The sequence below is a fragment of the Cavia porcellus genome, unplaced genomic scaffold, assembly GCF_034190915.1.
Source record: "Cavia porcellus strain 051 isolate PalLab524CR breed Dunkin Hartley unplaced genomic scaffold, mCavPor4.1 scaffold_1, whole genome shotgun sequence".
Taxonomy (NCBI): Eukaryota; Metazoa; Chordata; class Mammalia; order Rodentia; family Caviidae; genus Cavia; species Cavia porcellus.
Window position 1 is genome coordinate 75,626,161 of NW_026947484.1, and position 24,888 is coordinate 75,651,048.

A 24,888-nucleotide genomic window follows, 5' to 3' on the forward strand; every position below is an offset into this window, starting at 1 on the left:
ATTCAATACTGAAACCAGAAGGCAGCATCTATACACTTAAATATTACTTGCCCTATACCAGGTTGAGCTCACTTGTGCACACTGAACCACATGGCTGGGGCCACAGATTCCCTTCTCAAGCCACTGTGGGTGAGGAAGGAAGATCAGGTACAAGGGCGAGCATTCTGCCTGCTTCCATTGCTGCTTACAGTTTGAAGCTTTCAAGTGCATCGTCCTCTCTACGACTTTGGATTACCGGGGATTAAATGCAGGCCACTGCATTGAGCTACATCCTCAGCCTCTTTTATTTTTATTTTGATATAGAGTCTCGCTAAATTGCCAAGGTTGGTTTGGAACTTGTGACCTACCTGCCTCAGCTTTCCAGAGTGATGGGATTACAGGTGTGTACTACTATACCTAGAGTTACTTTTATTTATTTACTTTGATTCCTGTCTTGTTTTCTGAGACAGGGTCTCACTATGCAGCCGGGGTTGACCTAGAATTTAGGGTGATCCTCAACAAGTGCTCAGATTACAGGAGTGTGCCACCATGTCTACCTTTGTAGTTGCTTTTAAAATGACTAGGTTACTGTTCTTTCTCACTTTCTCAGAAACAACAACCTAGAACAATCACTGATCCTGTTTCTTGTATGTCACAAAGGAAAGGGTATTTATTACGCTGCTGCAGTGGAGAAATGGGTGCTAAGCAATTCCAAATCTTGCTCCCTTACAGTAACTGGTACCTATCCAAGGGTGGCATTTAATTGGACAATGTTATGGCTCATACCCCGATGTCCTTCCAAAGCCTCATGCTGCTTTGGGGGGGGGGCTTTTTGGAGGTGGCTGAATCTGGAGTGTGTGATGCTGGGATCAAGGGTATGTGATTGCTAAATAAGCCCCCACTTGAAGTCACACTGCTGTCCTCACCCTATCCCCTCACTGAATTGCTTGCTGTGTCCTCAGACAGAATGGCATTTGTCTTCCCCAGAAGCATTCCATGGCCCAGGAAGAGCAGCTAGAACGTGTTAAGGCAGAGGAGGAGACAGAGGTCTGGAAGCCTGATATAGTTTCCTGAAATAAATCAGACACTGAAAGGAGGAAATTGGCATAGTTCTTGGTAGTATTAAGGATGCCCCACCCTGGGTGTGAATGCCGCTCTTCCTAAGAGTGGGTAGCCCAGATAAGATGAAAGGGACAGAAAGAGGGTCGCTGTTTGTCTCTTGTAGCTTGCCGCCTTCTGCCTGCCATGGACCGGTTCTCTCCTGTGATGCTGGTCCATCTTGCCACCCTGCCTTAAAGCAAACCAACTACGAACTGAAACCTCTACAAACTGTGAGCTAAATAAAAATTTTTCCCTTTAACTTGGAGTATCGGGTATTTTGTCTCATCAACAAACCAAGTAAGACAGGCCATATCTAAAAAAGAACCTTTAAGGGCCTTTCAGCTGTCTTTTAAAATTTGCTGCTGAAGCTGTTTCAGGAAGGGCTGACCACAGGCAGCGTGTAGACTACAGTCTTAATTAATGACAGCACATCACAATAGCCAACTTTAAAATATGACTGCAGCGAGCCAGGACACAGATGGCCACAATCACTGACATCTTTGATACGGAAAAAGGGAAGGGAACGGCACTGAGCTCTCCCTCAAAGTATGCTTCCTAGAACTGGAACATCCAAAGTACAAATTCCACCCCCTCTGTCCTCCACCCCAACGGATCTCACCTCTAACTAGGGATCTGGAACTGTAGGCTGAAAAATATCTGTTTCTGGAAAGTCTGAAAATTTTAAGAGTTAACAAGAAAAACAAGATACATCCCTTGGGCAGGCTCTGTGCCAGGCACTGTGTGAGATGCTGAGGACTGGTGAGGGCCCTGCTCCTCAGCACTGGCGGTACAATTGGCAGGAACAGCTATGCACAATTACTACAGAACAATGTTACCCATAACATAACAGAGGAGAGTGTGAGGAGCCCTGTGAGTCTTGGGGAAGTGGTGACTCAGAGTCACCACCTGGAAACACAGCCAAAAACAATGAGGGTGCTGATTCTGGAAGTGAAGAGACCACAGAGTGACCAGCAGGTGTGAAAAGAAATGAGGATGGAAAAAAGAGAGATGACTGGTGAGGCCAGAGTTAAGTGTGTGACACAGGAGGACAGGAGCGGGGTCCCGACCAGCCCGCCTGGGATGGACTGTGCTATGGGCTGTGAATTTCTTTCCATGGCAAGAGAAGTCAGTGGAAGACTAGAAGGCAATGGCTTGGCCAGCTTTGTGTATTTTTGGGATAACAGGTTGAGTAACCTTATTAAAAATGCTTCAGACCACAAATGTTTTGTGCTTTGGATTTTTCCCCCAGATTTTGGAATATTTACATATATGACATGAAACATCATGGGTGAAGAGTCCGGGGTCTAAATATGAAATTCATTCACGTTTCATACACAATTACACAGACTGATGCTGAGTCGCTGAGCTCTCCCCCTTCTCAATCCACGTGTCCAGCTGCCTCTGACGTTCCCTTCACGGGCTCACTGGCATTCCCAACTAACATTCCAAATCTTAAGACTTGGTTTCTCTCACTGTTCTTTTCCTTTAGAGATGGATCATCCACCCAGAAATTTCAATGAGAACTGGGATCAGCAGTCTCATATCTGACCGTGGCCCATATCCAACCATGGCCCAACCAACATCAACCTCGAGGTGTATTTCAAGTATTTCCTTCTTTTTCTTCGCAGTCTACCATCTCAGGCTAGGCTACCTCTCTAACCCAGCTTTCCTCAGTGCAGCACTGATGGCATTTTGGGCTGAAGGTTCTCTGTGGTAAGGGGCACTCCTGGGCATTACAGGATGTGTCACAGTAACCCTCATCACAGGGGTACAAAATCTGCCCTCCTTGAACCGCTGCTTCCATCTCACGGCCTTTCCTTAGTTCCTTGAATTCGCCCAGCTCCTTCCTGCCTCCAGGGCTTGGCAAACTTCATCCTCTGCTAACAATGCTCTTTTATCTCTTCTCATACCTGTTATCCAGCCCCCCTGAAAACCTTACCGGAAAGGAAGCAGCCCTGCTATCTTTCCTCTTATCATGGCATTTGGTCATTATTAAAGACGGCATTTTTTGATTATTTTTTTCTGCTCTGTTTTACCATGACAATGATAGCATTATTAGGGCAGGGACTTTGTCCATCTTGGCCTTCCTTTTATCCTCAAGGCCTAGCCTAGTGCTGTGCTAACTAAATACTTTGCCAGCTGAATAACGGAATGAGTAGGGTGGCATAAACCAAAAGTGTCTTATATTCCAAGCTCTAGCCACACCCACAAGTGAGGGTACATAAGGAAAACCTAGCTAAGGCGAGTTAAAGTCTGATAGCTTACATTTCAGATCTGTGTTTCCTAATCAATACTCACAGACCATACTGTCCACAGCAACACGTTCTGGATAAGCGGAAATCATGGCTCTAAGGGTAACATTAGCTCACATCTCCACTGCAAAAAGGGTCAGTAAAAATCTTGTGAATGGCTTAGGCATTTCATTGTAATGAAGCCCTCTTTGTGTCTTGTGCTGTCTGGGAAATACGTATTTGAGAATCTTAATTTTGCAATCTCCATAGAGACAACATACAACTTCCTTTTTTTCTCTCTCCTTTAGGAGCTTTGCTGAATAAAGTTTGTTTCATGGGGAGGAATGAGTGACTCCACCTTCCATTCTCTGGTATAATAAAAGTCACTGACATGACACCAACAGACAGTGAACTGAACTCACCAGAAAAATGCTGCTCCACTTGGGAAGAACTTGATTCCCCTGAGAAAAATGACTTTCAAAGCAGTCACCCTCCTGTCCATGCGTTATTTTTTAACCTCCATTTGCTACAGAGCAGATTATTAGCTAACCTTTCTCCTTCAGTGACAGGCCATGACACTGTCAGCTGGGTTTCAAAATGTATTCTCTCCTAATGTGACAACTCAAAATGTGTCATACCTGCCAAAAGAAGCTCATCCTTTACTGTCAATTCTGCATTTGAGAAAACCACTGAAAGCATCACTTGATCTTTTTTCCAGTATTATACACAGTGCCCCAAAGATGTTTCTTTCATTCTGAAATCACTACATACTTTCTAGAGAAAGGTATTCTTCAGGTCATAGTTCAGATTTTGTATTCAGAGGTGAGCTGCACTTTCAAAAAGGAAATCTATAGCTTTTAAACCTTTGAATCAGGGAAAAAATGTTTTTAAAATTATGCAGCTTAATTAATTTCTTTTCCCCAATACAAAATTGTCTGTATACTGGATTTACACTTTACTGTCCCTACTATGACAGAAGTAATTGAGAATTACCACTTTGATGCTGTGGGTTGGACTTCCCTCTGGACACTGCCGAGTGCAGATTTTAGTGCAGCAGGGAGTTCTGACACTGGTGTAACATACTCAGGGGTACAACACCAGCCTTACTCTGTCATTTAACTTGCACTGTGCCTTGGAGCAACTCACTTAACTTCTCTACACTTCCTTTTTCTCATCTGTAAAAATGGGAATAATTATGTAGTTGTCCTTGAGTATCCATGGGAAACTAGTTCTAAGAATCTATGGATAGCAAAAATCTGTGGATGCTGTCTCTTTTATAACATGGCTAGTATTTGCATATAATCTACACACATCCTCTCAAATACTTCAAGTCACCTCTAGATTACTTGTAATACTCAATATCAACCAATGTAGATTCGTGTTGTACTGTATTAGGTAGGGAATAATAATAAGGAAAGGAGGCTGTACATATTCAGTAGAGATGACATTTTTTCCCCAAAATACCTTCACTCCACAGTTTGATTAATCTTTGGATTCAGAACCCACAGATACACCGAGCTAAGCATCACCATGTTGGGTTCTTTTGAAGATGAAATGAATTAATAATTCTAAAGTAGTCAGAGTGGCAGATGGCACAGAGTAAACACCTAGTTAATATAACCTACTATAAGTACACCTTTTGAAATTGCTTCTGATTGGTAATAATGTTGTAATTCATAGAATAAATAATATTTTGGCTAAAATTAAATCAATGAAATTTGATAAAGAGGTTCATTCCACAGCCAATGACTTTAACTACCTACAGCAAAAGCCCTGAAAGAAAACATGGTAAAGGCCCTAGCAGAGTTAGCAAAGCGGATATAAGGCTGGAAACTGGGTGAGACTGCTGGTTTTCTTTATAGAATGCAGAATAAAGGATTCCAGAATTCTGAGGAAAAACACTGGGACTTGGGGGACCAACCAAGAAATCAACTAGCCAGCCTTTCTGGCAAGCTGCACAAGTATGGGTTCCAGGGAGAGAAAAGTCAGCTAGCAGGTCATCTGCATGTCCCGGTTCTGAGGACAGCCTGAGTTGACAGCAGCTAAGGTACATAAAGCAGCTAAATGCTTGCATTGTTTGGGTGATTTTGCAGGCCTGGGGCCAGCAGTCTGAGCATTTCTTGGGAGGATGACAGTATGCAGTATAGCAAATATGGGAGATTTCATCTATCTTGTCTATGAAGTCAAATATTGTTTTCACTGTTTTGCTGTTTTCTGATGGGGTGTTTGTTTGCTTGTTTGTGGGGTTTTTTTGGTACTGGGGATCAAACTCAGGACCTTGCACTTGCCAGGCAGGCATTTATGCTGCTAAGCTAAATCCTCGACCCCTGATTAAATTGTTTTACGTTATTCCACATTCTGTCTTGATTCATTTTATTGTGTTTTGTTTTTGGTTTGACTTTGCTATACCTGATGGAATGGACAACTATAGTGAAGACAGTAAGATATACTATGATAGCTATTGTTGTTTTCCTGGTATACTGTTTTGAAGTTCTGTACCAATTTTCCTACATTGTTTTGATTGACTTTCTATCTTGTTTTGTTGGATTTTACTGTCTTTAAAATAAAAAAAATAAAATAAGAAAAAGAATTCCAGGATTCTACATTTCTGTATGTTTATGTAACTTCTTAAGAGTGCCAGCTTTAGAAATCTCCCTTAGAAGGTCAGGCGAAGGAGGGGGCAGGCTGTGACAAAGCTGGAGAAGCCACAAGCGAGGACAAGCAGTACTCTGGTCAGCATCAGAGCCTTGCTGGCCACACTCTGCAGGGAGGTAGGCAGATCACCTGATTGTACTCAGCCTTCTCACTGGAAAACAAAAGCAGCGCTGTGCCCTGAACGCAGCAACAGCAGCTGTGGGGGCCTGACTGAATACCGCAGCCCCTTTGCCTATCATTCCTACCAAAGCCAACCACATCATAGCTGCCATTGCCTATAACCGGGCTGGAATTTAGAGTATCACTTCCTGTGGCTAGAGGTATAGGGACACTAATGTGATACTTACTGGAATTAGGGACCAGATGATAGATTAGGTGATCAGAGCTTAGAAACGCATCCAACCTGGATGGCTTACCATACAGACGCTCTCTGCAGAGTGAAGGCAGAAGGAGGTCACCGAACAATGGGGCATTCAGAGACACAGACTGATGGGAGGTCTGGCTTCCTCAGTGGTTTCTATCTGAAGCTGCTGATTGTTTTTGCTTAATGATATGTAACATTTTACTTAAAACTGATAAAGGCAGATTTGTAATCATGCACCACTCAGAAGACAAGTCAGTGTGCTGGTGACACTCTGCCGATGCTGAGGGATTGACAGCCTGATCTGCGAGGAGCTGGGGAGATGGCAAATATATATATATATAATGACACACGCTGCCCCATCTGGTGGGATTGTTGAGTCATCTCTAAATGATGAAGTTCAGCTCCTAGCTGCTCATTTTCTAAAACCCAGTGGCAGGCCATGATGGGAAGCACGGATGCATCACATGCTCTGCTGCAGGAAGGAGAGCTCTGGGGCCGCGTGCCGCTCTGCACTCCTCACTGACTGTCTCCTGAGCGCCTGCTTTCCCGAGTCCTGCCGGGGGAGGCAGTCCCACCTCTGCCTTGCTTGTTCCCACCAGCTGATCTGGAAATGAGAGGCAGAGGGGTTTTACTCATAAGAACAGTAACTTCACTCATCATTGCTCCGCTTTCCCCAGTGTGTGTTCACACTTGTTAAATCTTCTGATTATCATAGCTCTATGAGCCAGTCAAGGGAAGTATTATCACATTTTATCAATGAGGAAAAATAAGACATAAATCAATTTTTAAAAACTGCCTAGAGTTGTAAACTAGTATCTGGCAGAGCTGGATTTGTATTTACTCTTATTGTTAAAAACTAGTTTTGTTTGGGCAAGGTTTTCATCCTTGGCACTAGCAAATTTCCATGATTTTTTGTCAGGAGTCTGTCTTGTGAATTCTACAGTATAGAATCCCTGGCTTCAACCTTTCAGACGCTAACAGCACTAGCTTCCTGGTCATGACAAACAAAAAATATCTCCAGACCTTGCCAAATGTTTGGGCGGAGTGTAACACATCTGAGAAAACCACCAGGACAAAGGTTTTGGGATTGAGGTACACTACGTATAGTACTTAGAATGCCAAAAGGTCACTCTTGTTAGGGACTAGGGTACTTGCTGTTCAAGGCAATTGCTGGTCCTCTGCAAACTCAAAGCTATCACTATTCAACTGTCTCTATTCAGCTGTCTCTATTCCCAGACCAGAAAACAAGTTTGCTTGATTTAAGGAAGTGGTAACTTTCTAGAATTGAAGGAAAGGTGGAGCTGTCAGGGCACAGAACACAAGCCAGCTCCCTTCCTTTCCAAAATTTGGACATGTTACTTATTCAGTATCTGAATAGGTCATACATTCACAAGGTTTGAAATTATATATACATAAACAGGGGTATAAAGAGATGTCTTCCCCTGTCTTGGGACTCTCACTAGAGTTCTCCCTAGAGGAAGCTAATATTACCAGCTGTGTGGCTTATCAGAGAAGTCTTATAAAGAAGTTTACATCTGAACGAATGTTTCCTCTTACATCAAAGTGTCTCTGGGCTACTATCTTACTCACATTTTAAAAGCTATAAAAGACAACTTTCCTTGTAGTATGGTCAGGGCTGGGCTTTATTACCTCCTACTGCATTACTGCTGCCTGCACTGATAGAGCAACAGGCTGGGATCTTGGAATAAAGCGGCAATCAAGGTCTTAATAAAACAAGGACTGGACTATAGCTCAGGGGGAAGGAACTTGCCTAGCACATATGAGGCCCTGGGTTGAATTCCTAGGACTGCAATAAATAAATAAACCAAATAAAAAACAAAACAAGGTTAAAGATACGAGGACACTGAGGTCAAGAAACTCACACTTTTTGTGTCCTGGTCTGGCCAGTGTCTTACCTGACATGGTAGAAAGTGGTTAAAGAGATGCGGCAGGCCCCAGGTGGTCTGGTGGTGCCGAAGGCAGAGGGCCTCTGCCCCATCCCCCCATGCAGCTGCTAGAGCCAGAATCTCCAATGGAGGCTTATGGTGGGCAAGCTCAGGAAGCCAGAAGCAGGAGAAGAAGGGGCTGAGGGTGCAGTGAAATAGAAAGAAAAGCAATGGCACCAGTCCATGCCCAGGTATCTGGGAAATGCTAACTGTTCCAACAGATCTCAACATTAGGACATCCTGTGGCTAGAGACTAATCACCTCTCTGAACCAAAACCTAGTAGTAGGTGACCTGACATATGTCCTGAGCCACCCTGCCATCTGTTAGTTTTGGGAGGGTGGAGGCGGGCTGAACTAGGCAACTTTCCACATTTAAAAATAGAGAAAACCCGGGTCTCTGGTATCAGTGTTTTACCTGATTTAGATGATCCTTAAAATGAACCCATGTCCTGCCTCATGCTTCCTTGTAAGAACCTTATCTCAGCATGAAACAAGACAACACTCTTCCCTACACGTTTTTAGCTCCATAAGCAGTAGTCACTTTGATCGAAAACTTTCAGGTTTCTCATCATTGTGACGTTTTTGAAAATATTCCTCCCATCTCTTCCTGCTCAAATTTATAGCCAACTCGGTTGTCAATGAACAGAAAAGCTTGTGCATCACTGTCCCCTGACTTCATGCAGCTTACACACTGCCACTGGATGTGCAGTCATGATGTCCCCATTCTCCACAACGTCACTGTTCTTCTGTCTTATAACTGTACACATCGGCCACAGGCACTCATTTAAGTTTAAAGTTTACTCAAAGATTTAACATTCATTTCTTAAACTACACTGGCCACATTTCAAATGCCCAACAGCTTCATATAGCTTGCAGGTGCTGCATTAATGCAGATTACAGAACAGTCTCATCATTAATAGAAAGTTCAATTGCATACACTGGCCTAGAAGATAAAATTCAAACCCCTCAAGCAAACCTCTGAGACTGGCTCTTACTCAGAGTCGGCCCATACTTCCAAAATTGCCTGCTACTTTTCCTAACCAATGACACATGGCTTTGATCAGACCACATTTCCTGTCTGTCCAATGAAGCATTTTCACCCCTGATTCTGTGCCTGCACTCATCAGATTCCCTGTCATGGAGACAAATAAGTAAGTAAATCAGAACGCACAGTTACTAAAGGAGTGGGATTTTATGTCATGACAAAAACAATGAGCCACTATGAAATTTTTATCCCAGCAAAATGCTCTATTAGCTAACAAGCCTGGGGAAAGACCCAAAAGACCTTAATGAGCTTTAAGCTCATCAGGACTTGTAAGATGATTAAATGAAATGCCTCTAATCTTGGCACTTACTCAATACTGATTTGGGTCATTATTTAATTTTTTTCACATGGGAACATATTTTTTTCCTCCCAAATAAATTGTAAGGTCATGGGAAATAGAAATGAATGCTTACAGGCATTTCTTTTGCATCCTTTTCCTCCTTGTCTCCCTTTTTTATGCCAATAGTGATCATAGTTCTAAACTGGCCACAGCTTGTGGGCCAAGTATGTTCAATATGCATGCTATTTTGCCCGGTGGGTATCTTAAAAAAATTGAATCAGTTTTTGATTAAAAATGGGAAGATTTCACATCAGAATCCTTATTTCCGGTTTCCTAAAAAAATCAGAGTACACTCAGAGCTGGACAGGCATTCATGTGTAGGTGGGGAGCGGAAACTGAGTGCCCCCGGGCTGTGAAGCAAGGCATGTATTCCCTGGATGCTTCCCCTGGTTATTTCGTTCCTTGTTAGCTGTCTGGCCACTCTTTTGCATTTACAGCTCTTGGGGAAGACATGCAATAAAAACTAAAAATGAAAGTACGAGGCTCAGTAAACACAGCTAGGCAGTTGTTAATGACTTTCTTAATGGGCAATATGTTTGTTTTAGGGACCTAAGCTCAAACTTCTTATTTTAATCCTTTAGCTAAAGACATTAACCTCATAGGCTGAATTTAGCTCTTCTTCCTGAGCTTGCCAAGAACTGATAATGGATTAGGGAAATGGTCAAGTGGAAGAACAAAGAGCCAGCCAGCCTAAACAGTCATGTGCAGATAATTAAGACACAGCATGTATAGAATTGTTCCACGAACACTGAGTGTTCCCTAAAAGCACATGGAAATCATAATACTCATGATGCTGAGTGTTACTGGCAGCAGCCCAATAAATCTGGGGCTATATGCAGAATTCCTAAACCGGCCTAATGCGTCCTGATTTCTCCTCTTCTGACCACCTCATTACAGACTACTGTGCTCTACAGTTGTTTTCACGCCTTGCTTCCCCCAATCACTCATAAGTTTCCTTAGAACTCCTTTGATATCCTTCTTGTTCTTAGGTTAGGGGCTCCTTAACCTGGGATCCCTGGGTGGCTTCAATCACCAGAATTTCTTACTAAACAAATACATTCTTGAAGGTCAGAGCTTCAGGATTAGAAATTTAACTTCACAGTATTTGTAAAAGCACATAGTTAATGAAGTACATGGTGGCCTTGATGACATTCATCTAATCTGTGAGCTGTCATTTCTAGTTTCTTCATCATGTGCAAAACCAGCTTTTATGCCTTAATTACGGTCACGAGAAAAAGTGCTACCCAGGGCATTTCAGACATTGTGCTGGTAGGGACTACATGCCCAGGGAACAAAACTGCCATGTTTTGAGACAATAAAACTAGATATAAATATGCTTACTGTACACTTTAGTTCATACTTTTCCACTTTGTCTGAAAGAATACTATTTTTAAGTGAAGATTCACTAAATTTGAACATTATCGTTATCTATAAATAATTTAAAGACTTTGATAACAGGAAATGTGGTTAATGTGACAAACTGTATCTTGTAAACTTCCCCCTGTTTACAAAAGATACTTCTCTAAATGTGTATAAACATATGTGTAGTGACTGCTCCAATTTTGCTGGGGAACAGTGTCTCACTTATCATCCGGTTTCCAGAATATACTTTTTTCTCAGTTTTTAAAATAGGGATATGATTTGCTCCCCTCTTACAATATTTATCCCATTCTCAAACATGTTCAAAGCTTACATGTAACCAGTTTCTTCTTCTCAATTCAATGGTTCATCTTAGCCTAGAGATACTCCACTAGCAACAGCAAATGTGCTTTGTATTATCCTCTCCTAACTCTGTCACTAACACCTTCTCCAGTTTGAAGACAGGTCCTCTTAATGAAGAAGAATTAAACTGAGTAATTCAGCTGAGCTTTGATCTAGCAGTAAACACTCTAAGTGATTCATTCTTTCTGCCGGTGTATCAGCGCCATATTTACCGAGGGTTAAGGCTCTAGGACATGTTCTGTTTCCTGGTGCTTTTCCTAAAGGGGCCAAATACTCCCTCTCCATCACATGTATTGTGTTTAATATCAGAGATCATAAAAAGATCCCTACATTTATTACTTAGTTTTATAAACTGTTGGTGTTTTGTGTATGTTTGGTTTCCTTTAACTTTCCCTTGCCTTTTGTGTACTGGAATTATCTGTAATCATAGAATCTGATTTTTCGTGTTTATAACCTTTCTAATATTGCTGAGACAAATATCCTGTTAGAGATGTTAATCGTAGAATTTTATCTACAGTATTACTGACAACCTGCTTCACTAAGTTCTGGAGCAGGGCACAGTTAGAAAGCTCCAAGACGCCATGCTCACATTCTTTCTATTACTGCTCCATCATGAAAGAGCTTCTGTGGGTCAGGATTCACTCAGAAATCTCAGTGTACTTTGGAGCTTATGAGAAGACTGCCTGGACCTGACCTAAAGTAATGACAGGTGGGAAGTTTAGCCTTTAGACATGAAATCTGTAAAGCTTAGAAAATGGGGATGGATGCAGCATTCTACACTTCAAAGGTGTGTAAAATTCAAAGGTAGAAAATGCTTAAAATTTTGACAAAAAGTAGTTAATCAAACAAAGAATTCACATATCAAACAGAACACCGCATGCCCTTAAAAATCTTCTCCTTAGGAATAAATAACTACCTTTAAATAACTACCTTTCTATCAAGGAAAACTTGAACAGTGTATATCACGACAAATATGGTGGGCAAAATATTAGCCCCCCAGAACACTTATCTTCTGACCACTGGGGCCTATGAACAGGTTATGTTATATGGAAATAGCAGTTAAGGTTAGAGGGAAAATTAAGGTTGCTAATCAGATGATGTCATTCACTTGAATAGGGGAGATTGAATATAGGGAATTCTCATAAGCCACAGCCCAGTCCCCACTTTTCTTAATTTTTAATTTTGAGACAGGATCTCCCTAAAGTGCTAAGTTGCCCAGGCTAGTCTCAAATTTGCAATCCTGCCCCCTCAGTCGCAAAGACTACTTGGATCACAGGCGTGCACCACCACTACATGGACTCGTTAGAGTGTCAGGGTGATACAGCTTAAGAAAGACCCACCCACCATTGCTCTAAATAGGAGGCCCTGAAATGGGGAACCCAGGCAGCCTCTAGAAGCTCAGAATAAGAAAAAAACAGACGCTCCTCTACATCTTCCAGCAAGCAATACAGCTGTGCAGACATCAGTGAGAGAGCCCTGTCAGCTCTACTGCAGAACTACAAGATAATGCATTTGTATTATTCGAGCCCCAAGTTTGTGGTAGTCCAACTTACAACTGCTCTGCAGGGAGAAAAGCGGCTAATAGCGCCACATGCCAAACAATGCAACAGTGTCCCTCTTCTTTACTTGAGGCAAGCAAATAAGACACTCACCTTTTTATAGGTTTTTTCTTCATTTTGTTTTCCAGGTGCTGCATCTTCATTTTCAGCAGCTGACGACATCTATAAGGGAAAAATATTCCCATAGGAATTTAGACTCTATTCTGACAGACAATATATTATTATTCTTAAATAAAAATACATTTTAAAAAATGTTTTTGTTGGTAGTGCTGTTTCTAATAAACGAAGAAAGAAATTCTCAGAATACTAAAAAGAAAATCTGCGTTCCTCAATCTTTCCAAAAATAAATTTTAACTTCTAAATTGTTTTAGTAGTATACTTAACTCAAAGATGCTATAAAAGTTCAAGACTCTATCACATATATAAATTTGTTCTTATTAAGCCATTTAAAATTTTCTGCTGGTTATAAATGCTTACAATAAAAATATCTGGAAAGTACCGAAATACATGAATCAGAACCAAAAAAAATTACTCTTAATTCTACTTCCCTTAAGGAACTCTATTATTCAGATTTTAGCATATTCCTTTCTATCTTTTGTTCTATGCATTTTTATTTTGAATAGTATAGTATCATCTTACAAAAGTTACTAAATATTGATGTAATAATCATTTCCCCATTTGATGATAAAAAGAGAGAACAAGGTAGCAAAGGTTAACATTATTTTTAATATCATCTTTAGCTCTTTGCATTTCTTCTTTTGAGTTCTCCATTTTTTTCCCATCCAGTATTGCAGTTTTGGTACTCCGAGTTACTGAATTTTTACCTATTATGGTTGTTAATATTAGTGAGTTCCCTATTGATTTTTATGTTTTAAGGTTATAATCTACTACCAAATACATTATTAATATTTTCCCATGTTGTGAGTACCTTCTAACTTATTTTATGAGATACTTTTGCAGTTTTATATACTTAACATTGACTATCTTTATGATTGTTTTTAATATTTTTGAATAAAACACTTTTTTCTCAGAGAGGTATCACATGTTCAAACATGTTTCTCTCCCTTTCATATTTACTTCACAGTTTTTAAAAATTTTATATAAGAAAGACTAAACAAAACAGAAAATGCGTAAAAATAATACATTCAAAGAAAAAATAAACAGTAAGAAATCACTAGTTGATGATTACAGATTGTCCTCTTACAAATAGTTATTCAAGATACTAAAGTGGAGCATTTAAAGCGGGGATTCAAACAGTGAGATTGCAACCAGTTCTGTTCAACTACCCAACAAAAACTTAGAAATATGGTTATCAATCCTATACACTTAAACATACATGCTGTCATCCATATCTTCAATTATGTTGGACTGAACAAACCCAAGCAGGCTAATATCACTCTGAACAAAGAATAATACTATTGCTGGGTTTCACATTATGACACTCCAGGATCAGCACTGGGTATTTTAGTGTCTCTTTTTCTTCAAAGTATTTGTTCATTTCATCATGTGTCATAAGATCAGTTCTCATAAACTGTTTACAGATTCTACACATTTGTGAGTCTTAACATGTATTTCTATCCTTTCTATATTGGAGGGAGAAACAAAACAAAGCAAGACAAAACAAAACATATTCCTATAAACACATGAAACGAAAAAGACATATAAGACTGTTGTACAAAGAGTTCTACCATAGTTCCTGTGTTGTCTCGTTATCTTCAATAGTACTTCATAGTATTTTTAATGACAATTATTTCTGTGATAAACAAGGGTAACTGCATAATCAGAGGACCACAATATTTAGAGTCTTATTTTTAATTGCATGAAGAGGATTTAATACAGTAAGGAAGGATAAAACTTCTGATTTTCTTATAAACCTTTAAAACATGCTCTAAATCCTGGACTTTTAATAAACAGTTATTTATTATACCAAAAAATTCGCCAGACATTTCTCTGCACTAGAGCTAAATGATTGACTTTACCTTGGCTGACAAGAGCATGATGTGACTAAAGCCATCCAGGAAAATGAAAGGATACTGCTATCCAGGAACCAAATCACCTTTTTACCTTCTTAACTTTTCATGTCTGTTTGCATCCATTCAATCTGCCCATATTAGAGTATGGACTTTCCAAGGACAAATATTTCACCAATAACTGCTTCCCATTCCTCTGCTTTATTTGTTTAAAGAAAAAAAAAAAGATTTTTCTAGTTTCCTTAGACCAATATTTGGATGAGATATGAATAAAATACTAGGAAAATTTAAATGCCTAAGAGGCTTTATAACGGCAGGCTTAGGGTAAAAAACCAATCTTCAGCTGTTTGACCAAAGACCTGGATGAAGAAAGCCAAATCAGTCATTCCCCAGCCAAGACTTCCCTGCCTCTGCAATGGAGGCACTTCAAGAGCAACTCTGAAGGGCGCTTGAAAAAAACTCAGTGAGAAACTCACTTAATGCCATGAGTGAAGGACAGATGATCTGAGGGTCTAAAAGTATTTTAAATCACCCCTCACTTAACAGGAGGGAAGCAGAGAGAAACGTGAACTTCTACTTTTAAAACTCAGTACCTTTTAAGGTGTACACAACAGATAATAATGATAAAGGAGGGCCATGAACCAACATGATTCAAAGCTTTTCTCACTGTTTGTTTTTCCTTCTGTAGAGTGTTATCTGACAGAGGCACATGGGCCTATTATTCATCAGAGACATCTGGGCAGGAGAGGCAAATGAGTTGCTTAGGGACAGGCGAGTAAACTAGCAAGGACTGTTCAAATGGTTACAGCAGTGATTACTATCGGGTCCTGCACTATTTATGTTTTCATATCAATAAGGTGTATCATTTGCAGTTAAAGAAGCTGAGGTAGCTATAGAATAATAATAAAAATACAGTATAATCATATATGTTCCTACGTACCCACAAAAGAAAGGGGCAAAGACATACTGGCAATGATCTTCAGATGACTGGACTATACATTCATTAGGTTTTCATTTTTAGATTTTGTTTTATTCTTCAAATATGTTTCAGTGCACTGGGCTACATTTAAATATATGGAAAATATTAAAAATTTAATCATACCCTGTAATTAAGAGCAGAGACCATGTATCTAAGAGTTTTCCCCCATATTTTTGATATGCCAACATGCATAAAATTTCTGGTTTCTGTTTTAAATTTAATAATGTCAAAGTTAAAGGCTATCAACTAGATACATGCTTTAGAATATTTGTAAATCAATATATAAAAATCAGGGTATACTGTGTCAATCAGAACTGACCAAAAATATAGACTGTATTTCCTTACCTTTGTAAACAGAAGGGTAAGTCATCTGTAGTTGGTAGTGATGCGTGGCCTATTCATCATTTCTGAAACTCTCTTCTTTCCCAGGTTCCTGTTAAAATAGAAGTCACTAGTCAATATTTACTTATATCCCTACTTGATCTCCCAAAAAAAGATCAGAGGTGGCTAAAGGGATGCATACAATGTAACCAGCTAAAATAAAGGAACTTGTAACGGAAAAGAGCAAGGTGGACAACAAGACGATGCCAACAATATGGGCCACGCACAGAATGTAAGCCATACGACCAGAGACGATACAGAATAAAAGGGAGTCTCTAATGTGACATAGTTGCTAGCTATGGCAAAGGAAAATGTGAACAGTTACTAGATGCTCCACATCCAACAGGTAAAAGCAAAGTTGCTCCAACAGGTGCCAGGGGAAGGAGGTTAGGGTGGGTTTTTAGGTAGGAGACTCCTGTTGAGATGTGGATAGCTTTTTGGTATTATCTCTATGATAAATAGACTGAGTTTCATCAGAGTTACTCAGAATGCTCTGGGTTATAATTATGAGATATTTCTCAATGTAATAAACTTTGAAATTCAGAAAGGTACAAAGTAAAAAATGAATCAGGGCTCACCCTTTTCTTCCTCTGGCGATAACCAATGTTAACAGTTTGTTGTATAAATTTGCAAAATTTGTTCTATGCTTGTTTACACACACACACACACACACACACACACACACACACACACAGCTGGAATGACAGTGAGAGCGAGAGTGAGAGCAAGTGAGAGAAAGAGAGAAACAAACACACACTCTTTTTCAAATCTATGCATGTACCTAATTTTAAAACAATTGCATAGTATTCCACAAGATGAGCATATCATTATTTAACCAAACACTCCTTTGCAGTTGGATGCGCGTTTTGTTTCCAGGATAGGCTACTAGCACCACAGTAGGATTAAACTGCCTTACTCAAACATGTTTCATGTTCTAGTGATTTCATTTCTGTGGGAAAGAATTCTAGGAATGAAACTGTGGGACCAAACGTGAAATGCGTATTAACTATTTAAGTGACTATTGCTTCACTTCTTTCTGTAAAAATGTCCAAGCAACCCATCCAACTGTGTCTACTCATCAGCACTGGATGCTGCCATCTTTCCCAAGTTGATCGGCAAATCATGGCATCTCAGTTGTTTTAATTCACGTTCTCTTGCTACTAGGGGGTCTTGTCCTTTTCACAAGTTTATTGGTGATTTACATTTTCCATGCATGTCCTTTGCCTACTTTTATACTGAGCTGTTTATCTTTTTTATGATCACTTTGTATAACCTTTTAGTGTATTAAACATTAACTGTCATATGAATTGCAAGCAATTGTTCTTTTGACTTTATTTATGGATGTCTTCTCATATAGATATTTTAAAGTTTTGCACGGTCAAATATACCAAATTTCCCTTTATGGGTTATGGATTTACTGCCTTGCAATTTTTCGTCTATGGATTATGGAAGAGAACTTTTCCTAACCTAATGTCATAGACACATTCTTCCATATTTTCTTCTGTTGCTTTTGTGGTTCTATTTTTAACATTAAATCTGTACTCCAAGTGAAATTTAACCTAAATGCAATTATCACTGGATAATTTCTCCAAATTATTTTGTAATCTATCTTTTCCTTACTAGAAAGACATGCCACTTTTAGCATACATTGAGTTTTCCTATATATTTCAATCAATTTATGGATTCTACTCTGTTTCAAAAACTTGCAGACTCCTGAGCTAATATATTGTTTTAAAAATATCTAGAATATATTTAAAAACTTGAAAAAATTAGACTCCCTAGAATAAAGGACCCAATTAAAAAATGGGCAAGCGGAATGAATGGACATTTCACAGAAGACACACACATGGCCAATAAATGCTGGTAGTGAAATGCAAATTAAAACACACTGAGATTTCCAGATTACCCCAGAAAGAAGAGCCATCATCAAGAAATTAAAAAAAATAACAAAAGCTAGCTGAGGCTGCAGAGAAAAAGAAACTCTTCTACATTGTTGGTGGGAATGAAAACTAATATAAACACTGTGGAAATCAGTATAGATAGCTCAAAAAATTAAAACTAGAAATTCTATTTCATCAACTACTCCCCCTTTTTTCCTGAAAAAGTTAAAGACATCGTATGACAATGGTAATGTATAACCAAGTATATGGCAGCACAATTTCCAATAACTAAACCTTGCAAGTGGCCTACATGTCCATCAACAGATGAGTGAATGAAGAAAATGTGGTTTTTATCACGTGAAGTACCACTGCCATAAAAAGAAACAAAACTTCAGTCAGTCATTCATTGGAAAATGGGTGCACCCTGAGACCATAATGTTAAGTGAAATAAATGCAACACATAAGTTTAATTATTGCATGGTTTCTCTTATATGATAAACCTGAAATATGAATAAAGAGCAAAATAAAAGATAGATATAAAGTACAGAGATAGCTCAGATGAGAAGAGGATCAAGAGATGGGAGAGGAAAGGGATGAAAAAAAGAATTAAGATGTGTCATGACATGTACCAACTCTACATGTTTATAACATTATGTACTGAAAACATACTAACAAAATAAATAAAAGCAGATACCTAAATGAAAGCAAGTTTCTCGTACTATTGTTCTTTCAAGTTTGGGAGTTTTCTTGCATTTGTATATCTTATGGACTTTTAAATCTTGTTAATAGATTTTACAAGACCTTCATCCTGTAAGTTGGGATTCTGACTGGGGTTTTAAAACAATGTATATACCAATTTGGAAAGAATTGTTATCTTGAGAGTTTTAAGTTCTCTCATTCAAAAAGATGGTACAGTTCTCTACTTCTTTGGTCTTGACTATCACTTAGATTTTTCCTTTGCATTTTTCTCATGTCTCACTAAATTTACCCCTAGATATTTTTGTTTTTCACTTTTTTAAATAGAGATTTTTCTACCTGTATTTTTAGCCATTATTAATTCATATAAAGAAAAATGATTGGCTTTTATCTATTATCTTTCATACAGTCATTTTACTATGTCCTTCTGAGTAACTCTGGAAAATTCTAGGTATAGTCTTAGTCACATCACCTGCTACATTTGCACAGTTTATTGCAACTTTTCTTATCACACTCACTATAAAGTTCAGTGATAGTTGCTGAGTAACAGTGGCACCAGGCATTTATAACATAACCCTTCAGTAGTCACCATCTACCATGATGCTTTTGTGTGTTTAGAAATGTGGTAGGTTCTTACAGCTGTTCTTAAATTACCTTCAGTTTTTGTTAGGAGTATCTAGTGAATTTTATCAAATGTGTTCAGCATCAGTTGATACAATAATAATACAACTGTTACCTTTTATTCTGCTGTACCAATGAATAATGTTGAGAGATTTCACAACGCAAAAATCACCCTTCTGGTCATGGAATAAACCTTAAGTTTTATTTGATTTGCTAAGTGATTTTTGCATAAGTGTTGTGGGCCCATCATCATCAGATTTTAGTTTTAAAGAGTTGATACTTTTCATAAAATCAGGTTTTTTCTCTTTGAATGCATTCAGTTTTTGCTCTATTATTATTTATCTTTTAGAACAATTAGTTATCTTTGGATCAAACTTTGGTAATTTATAATTATTATTATAATTAGAAAACCATTCATTTTTTTTAGATTTCTAAAGTTATTGCCATGAAGTTTCACACAGTATTGTATTACTGAATTCTTTTAATCACTTTAAGGCTTTGAGTAATGTTTTTTCTTTATTCCTAATGTTGCATATATTCTTAATATTATATATATACTTATCATTTTATTAATCAAGTTTACTCTTATTTATTGTCATTTTTGTTAATTTTAACTTTTATTGTTACTAATTTCTTCTTTTAGATAAGTATAAAATTTCTTAGATGTAATCCTTCTTTTACATTATTTAAAAATTATATACGAAAAGTATTTAAGGTATAAAGCACTCATGAATACTGTAATGATTTCCCAATAAGTTTTGATGTAATTTGTTGTTTAATTTCCAGATGACTTGTCATGCTTTACTTGATTTTCAACTTGATCCAGAAATCATTCACAAGAGCGTTTCTTAGTTTCAAGCATTTTCACTTTATTTATTATTCTTTCATCGCCCATCTCTTATACCACTAGAATAAAAAGTGAGATAAATAATATGTCATCTTCATACTCCTCCCCAATTCATTAAATATCTTCCTATAGGGGCTGGGGATTTAGCTCAGCGGCATAAGCACCTGCCTTTCAAGCAGGCGGTCGTGAGTTCGATCCTTGGTACCGATAAAAATGAAAAAGACAAAAAAAAAAAAAATATCTTCCTATGGCCATAGCAACAGATTTTTTGGTAAATGTTTCATAGACACAAGAGAAAAATACATTCTTTGTATACAGGATATAAATGCCCTTACATTAGTGCTAAGCTATATCATTATTCATCTACTTTGTCAAATTATAGAAGAAATATATTCTCATAATATTAATTCCTAATATTAATGTTAGGAATATAATATAATATATAATATAATGATAATATAATATTAATATGAATATCCTATAAATCTAATATTAATTATAATCATCGTATTCTTCTGTACTTCTATTTTTTGTTTTCAGTATATTGGCCAGTGAATAAAGGGGAGTCTATAACAGTTTCTTTGTGAACCATACTCTTTATTCCTTAAAAATATCTTTTTTTCTTATTTGATAATTTTAATCTTGGGTTCTATCTTAGTTGACGCTAATCTGCCCATTCCTACTTCCTTTTGGTTTACATTTTCCTGGTATGTCCTCCATTCATTTCTTTAAGGTTGTTATTTTGTTTTACCTGTGCTCCTTATAAACACCTTAAAAATACAGTTTTAGTTTTTGCTACTCTGAGATTCTGTCATTTGAGAGGGAACCAAAACAAGTCACATCTATTGCAAAAGTGTTATATTTGGCTCGCTTCCACATTTATTTACTAAAGATTTGTTGTTACTACATTTGTTTTTACTCATTTCTTCTTTGCTGGATTAATTAAGCTTATAATTCTACTTTTCTTCCTAGTAAGTAAGTTATTTTATCTCATATGTGTTTTGCTTATAGTGTCATTCAGTTTTTAAATCATTTTAAAATGATTTGTGTTAAAAATGCCAATTTGCTACCCCCTCTGCCCAGGCTTTTTTCTCTTGTCCTACTGTGGTAGGTGCAGACACACCTCTGAGATCTTCTAAAGGAAGGGATGCCCATCACAGGGGTATGCTCAGCAGGTGCCTCAAGCTCACAACTCCTGGGTCTGACACTGTGGGGAGTCACTCATGCCAGGCCATGGCCTCCTTAGGGCAGCTACTTTCTGTGACCAGATGGCAGGGTGGCACTCTTCCCTCCCCAGGCGGTTCAGGCCAGGTGATTCCTGCAGGGTGTTTCACCTCATGGTTCTTCCCTTCTTTGTTCACAAATTGTGTTAGTTTCCTAGGACTGCTCTAACACAATGCCATATACTAGGCAGCTTTCAGTGACAGAAATCTCTTCTCTCATAGTTCTCTAGAGGCTAGTAGCCCAATGTCAAGTTAACAGCAGGACCACGCTCCCTAGCTTCTGATGATGGCCATCCTTAGCTGTCCATCCTTGGCACTCCTTGGATTCCAAGTGGCATCACTCCAATCTGCAGCCATACAGTGTTCTTCCTGACTCTGTCTCTGCATGGAATTTCTTCCTCTATTGACACCAATCATACTGGGTTGGGGCTTATCTTAACTGATCAGATCTGCAAAGACTATTCTGAAATTCAATCACATGCAAAAGTATCTGAACTAACCCTTCAATGAAGTAAGTTTCTGGGGAAGACAATTCAACTCATACCATAGGCTTTACTTCCTGATAAACACCACACACCCAACATCTGCTTCCAGAGAACTCAACCTGTAACATGTCTTCTCTGTTACCAGTGTAACTCTCTTGACTTCTCTACTCCAAACTATTAAATATCTCCTCATAGTCAGTATGCCTCTTTCTCTTCTATTTCAATTAATAGCTCGTAGTTATACTATCTTTGTTCATTTAAATTTGGCCATAGGTTGCACAAGGGTCAATATCCAGTACTGTTTCTTTGGTCTTCCTCTTCCCATCTTCATGCCTCTGTTGTGATTTAATTCTCATTTGGTTGGAACATCTCCTCAAGTAGTAGACACTCTATGACTGAAAAGTCTTTGTTTTGTATTTTTATGTATGAATAGACCTCTTGGCTAAAACAGGATTCTTAGCTCACAGCCATTTGATCTCATCTCTTTATCAATATTGTATTGTTGTCTTTTTTCCCCCAGATATGGCTGAATAATTTGATGCTAGTCTCTTGGTCACTTCTCCTGGTAACTTCTATGTTTTCTTTATCGAGAAACCTGTGAGAGTTTTTTCTTCTAACCCATAGTTTGAAAATATAATGACAGGGTTTTTTTTTCACTCTTCTTCCCTAGTAAAGTTAAACTTATAAGAAACTAATACTGTATATGGAATTGCCAGATGGCAGCTATCTCGTGACCTCACATAAACCATACATAAAAATTTAGACTATTTCAATGATGAACCAACAGGCTGCATTCTTCAGGCAGTCCTGTATGAATACTGTTCTTCCAGCCAACCATTTGGTAGGAATTGGACAGTGGATATTCACAGTTATGTGCCTGGCAAGAATTTGGAATGCAGAAATTCCAGTCTACAATGAAGGGTATAATGAAGCTCATGTCTCCTCAGAAAATGTGTTGATAACATAATCTAACATGAGTCCTAATTAGAACTTATTTTTGAAAAATGGTTTCTGGAATTAAACAGAGCCAGCTTAAGGTATCAGAAGGTGGAATGTAGAGACATCAGCATAATACAGACCAGGTAATGAAATTTTCTTTTGACTCTCTGATTGCTTGTGTAGCTTTCTGGTATTTACTATATGGACTCTGCTACCTTAAGGAAGAAATAATTTATATTATATTATTTCACAGCTTTCTGTATTTTGATGCCTTCACTCAATTTGAAAAAATGAAGAACACTATCTTTTTTAGAGATGGAATTACACTGTATTGTCCAGGCTGGGCCCAAACTCTTAGATTCAAGTGATCCTCCTGCCTCCATCTCCTAAGTGTTTGAGTACGGGCTCACACCATTGTGTCTGGCTGACACTCATTTATTGAGCAATTATATTGTGTGAAATGTGACAACGTATGTGATCTCAACATTGCAAATTATTCTTCTGTGCTCTCCAGTCTAGCCTGTGCCATTTTAACTCTTACATTGACTATTCCATAAAACCCATGGAATATAATCATTTTTAATTTCTTGAGGCAGATTCTCCTGGTGAGATCCTGATTTGTAGAAATGAAGCTATCAGTTGGTAAACAAAACCAGTGACACTGCACCCCAAATACCTCTACTTCAGCTTAACTTTGTTCTTCTCTGTTCCACTGCTGGGAATCAGAACCACCCTCTAAAACAACTTTGTTACTATTCCTGTGTGATAGGTCTGGGGAGTCAGTATTTTAAGCGTGCGTTATACGCTTGTGGTCACCTACATTACTCTGACTACTAAAGGCAACAGGGATAGTTCATCCCTTCAGGAGAATTGCTGTAACCCATAATGAAAATGAAAACAACTCTGGGAATGTTGAAGAGAAGGAATTCACTACATGGAATTAGTTATAAATGTGATGAGTGAGCTGGAAAACAAAACAATGACAGTCATGAGAGGGAAAGATGAACGTCAACTCAGGTGTTGAAGATGTTATTACTCTTAAAGCTACAGGCACAAGAAGTGGTGTTAACAGATCTTTAAAGCCAGAGGTGTCTGTTTGGGCCAGAATAACATGGTAAGGGTTGACAGCAGAAGCTGGGCCACAGAACAAGGGGTCTATTTATATGCATGGAGGAGATACAGTCACTACCAGAGACGGCACCCAAGACAGAGAAGGGAAGAACACTATGGCTTCGCCCTCTATAGCTCAAAGGGATCAACATGTCAAAAACATTGGACCCCGTGGGATGCCTGAGAAAGGGTGAATTCCCTGCGATACATAATAGAGGAGGAATGGGGAATGACTCTGAGAATGAACAGGCTAAAGATGGGCTAACAAACAAAATAGAAATTGTAATGAAAGCAGGAAAGCAGATTTTGGGGTGAGGATATGTACCAGAAACATGATTCTTAACAGAAATGTGGTTTGGGAGATAGGCTGGGAACTGGTACAAACATTTCTGATTTAATGACTCTGGGAATTTGCCAAGAACTTAAAGAAGCCACTACCATCTGGCCAAGCATTATAGGAGCCCCTTCATTAAATCTAGGATTGAGAGAAATTTGCTTATGGTCCAGTTAAGAGGTAGAAAAACTAAGCTTTGACCCAGAATTGATTTCAAATGTAATGTTTTTTCTACACTATCTTGCTCTCTTTCCTACTTATTATCTAATCAATATTACACTGTATTTTTCAATTTGTAAATGCAATCAAAGGGTTAGCCAACAATATAATTTACATAATTATTTCCTGTAAACCTTGTTCTACATTAGTGAATATCAACCTAGAGGGCATTTCTTAATTTACAAGGTGGTAGGGGAACTATTTAAAAGCCTATAGTTACCGAAAGTATCAGATACTACATTATACCAGAAGACCATATTTG

General features: G+C 38.4%; 1 protein-coding gene across 4 annotated transcripts in view; it reads right to left on the reverse strand.

Annotated features, from left to right (window-relative positions):
• Positions 1 to 24,888, reverse strand: part of Pip5k1b (phosphatidylinositol-4-phosphate 5-kinase type 1 beta) — a 290,156-nt gene that overhangs the window by 171,101 nt on the left and 94,167 nt on the right. For 3 of the 4 annotated variants that reach the window (XM_063250202.1, XM_063250210.1, XM_063250195.1), the window contains exons 2-3: positions 16,237 to 16,324; positions 13,036 to 13,104 (exon numbers count right to left, since the gene is read on the reverse strand). In XM_063250202.1, coding sequence (XP_063106272.1) covers positions 13,036 to 13,104 — 69 coding nt within the window. In that variant the 5' untranslated portion in view covers positions 16,237 to 16,324. Of the gene's footprint in view, positions 1 to 6,382; positions 6,935 to 13,035; positions 13,105 to 16,236; positions 16,325 to 24,888 lie in introns of those variants that run through there. The other variant, XM_063250218.1, reaches the window with a different exon arrangement.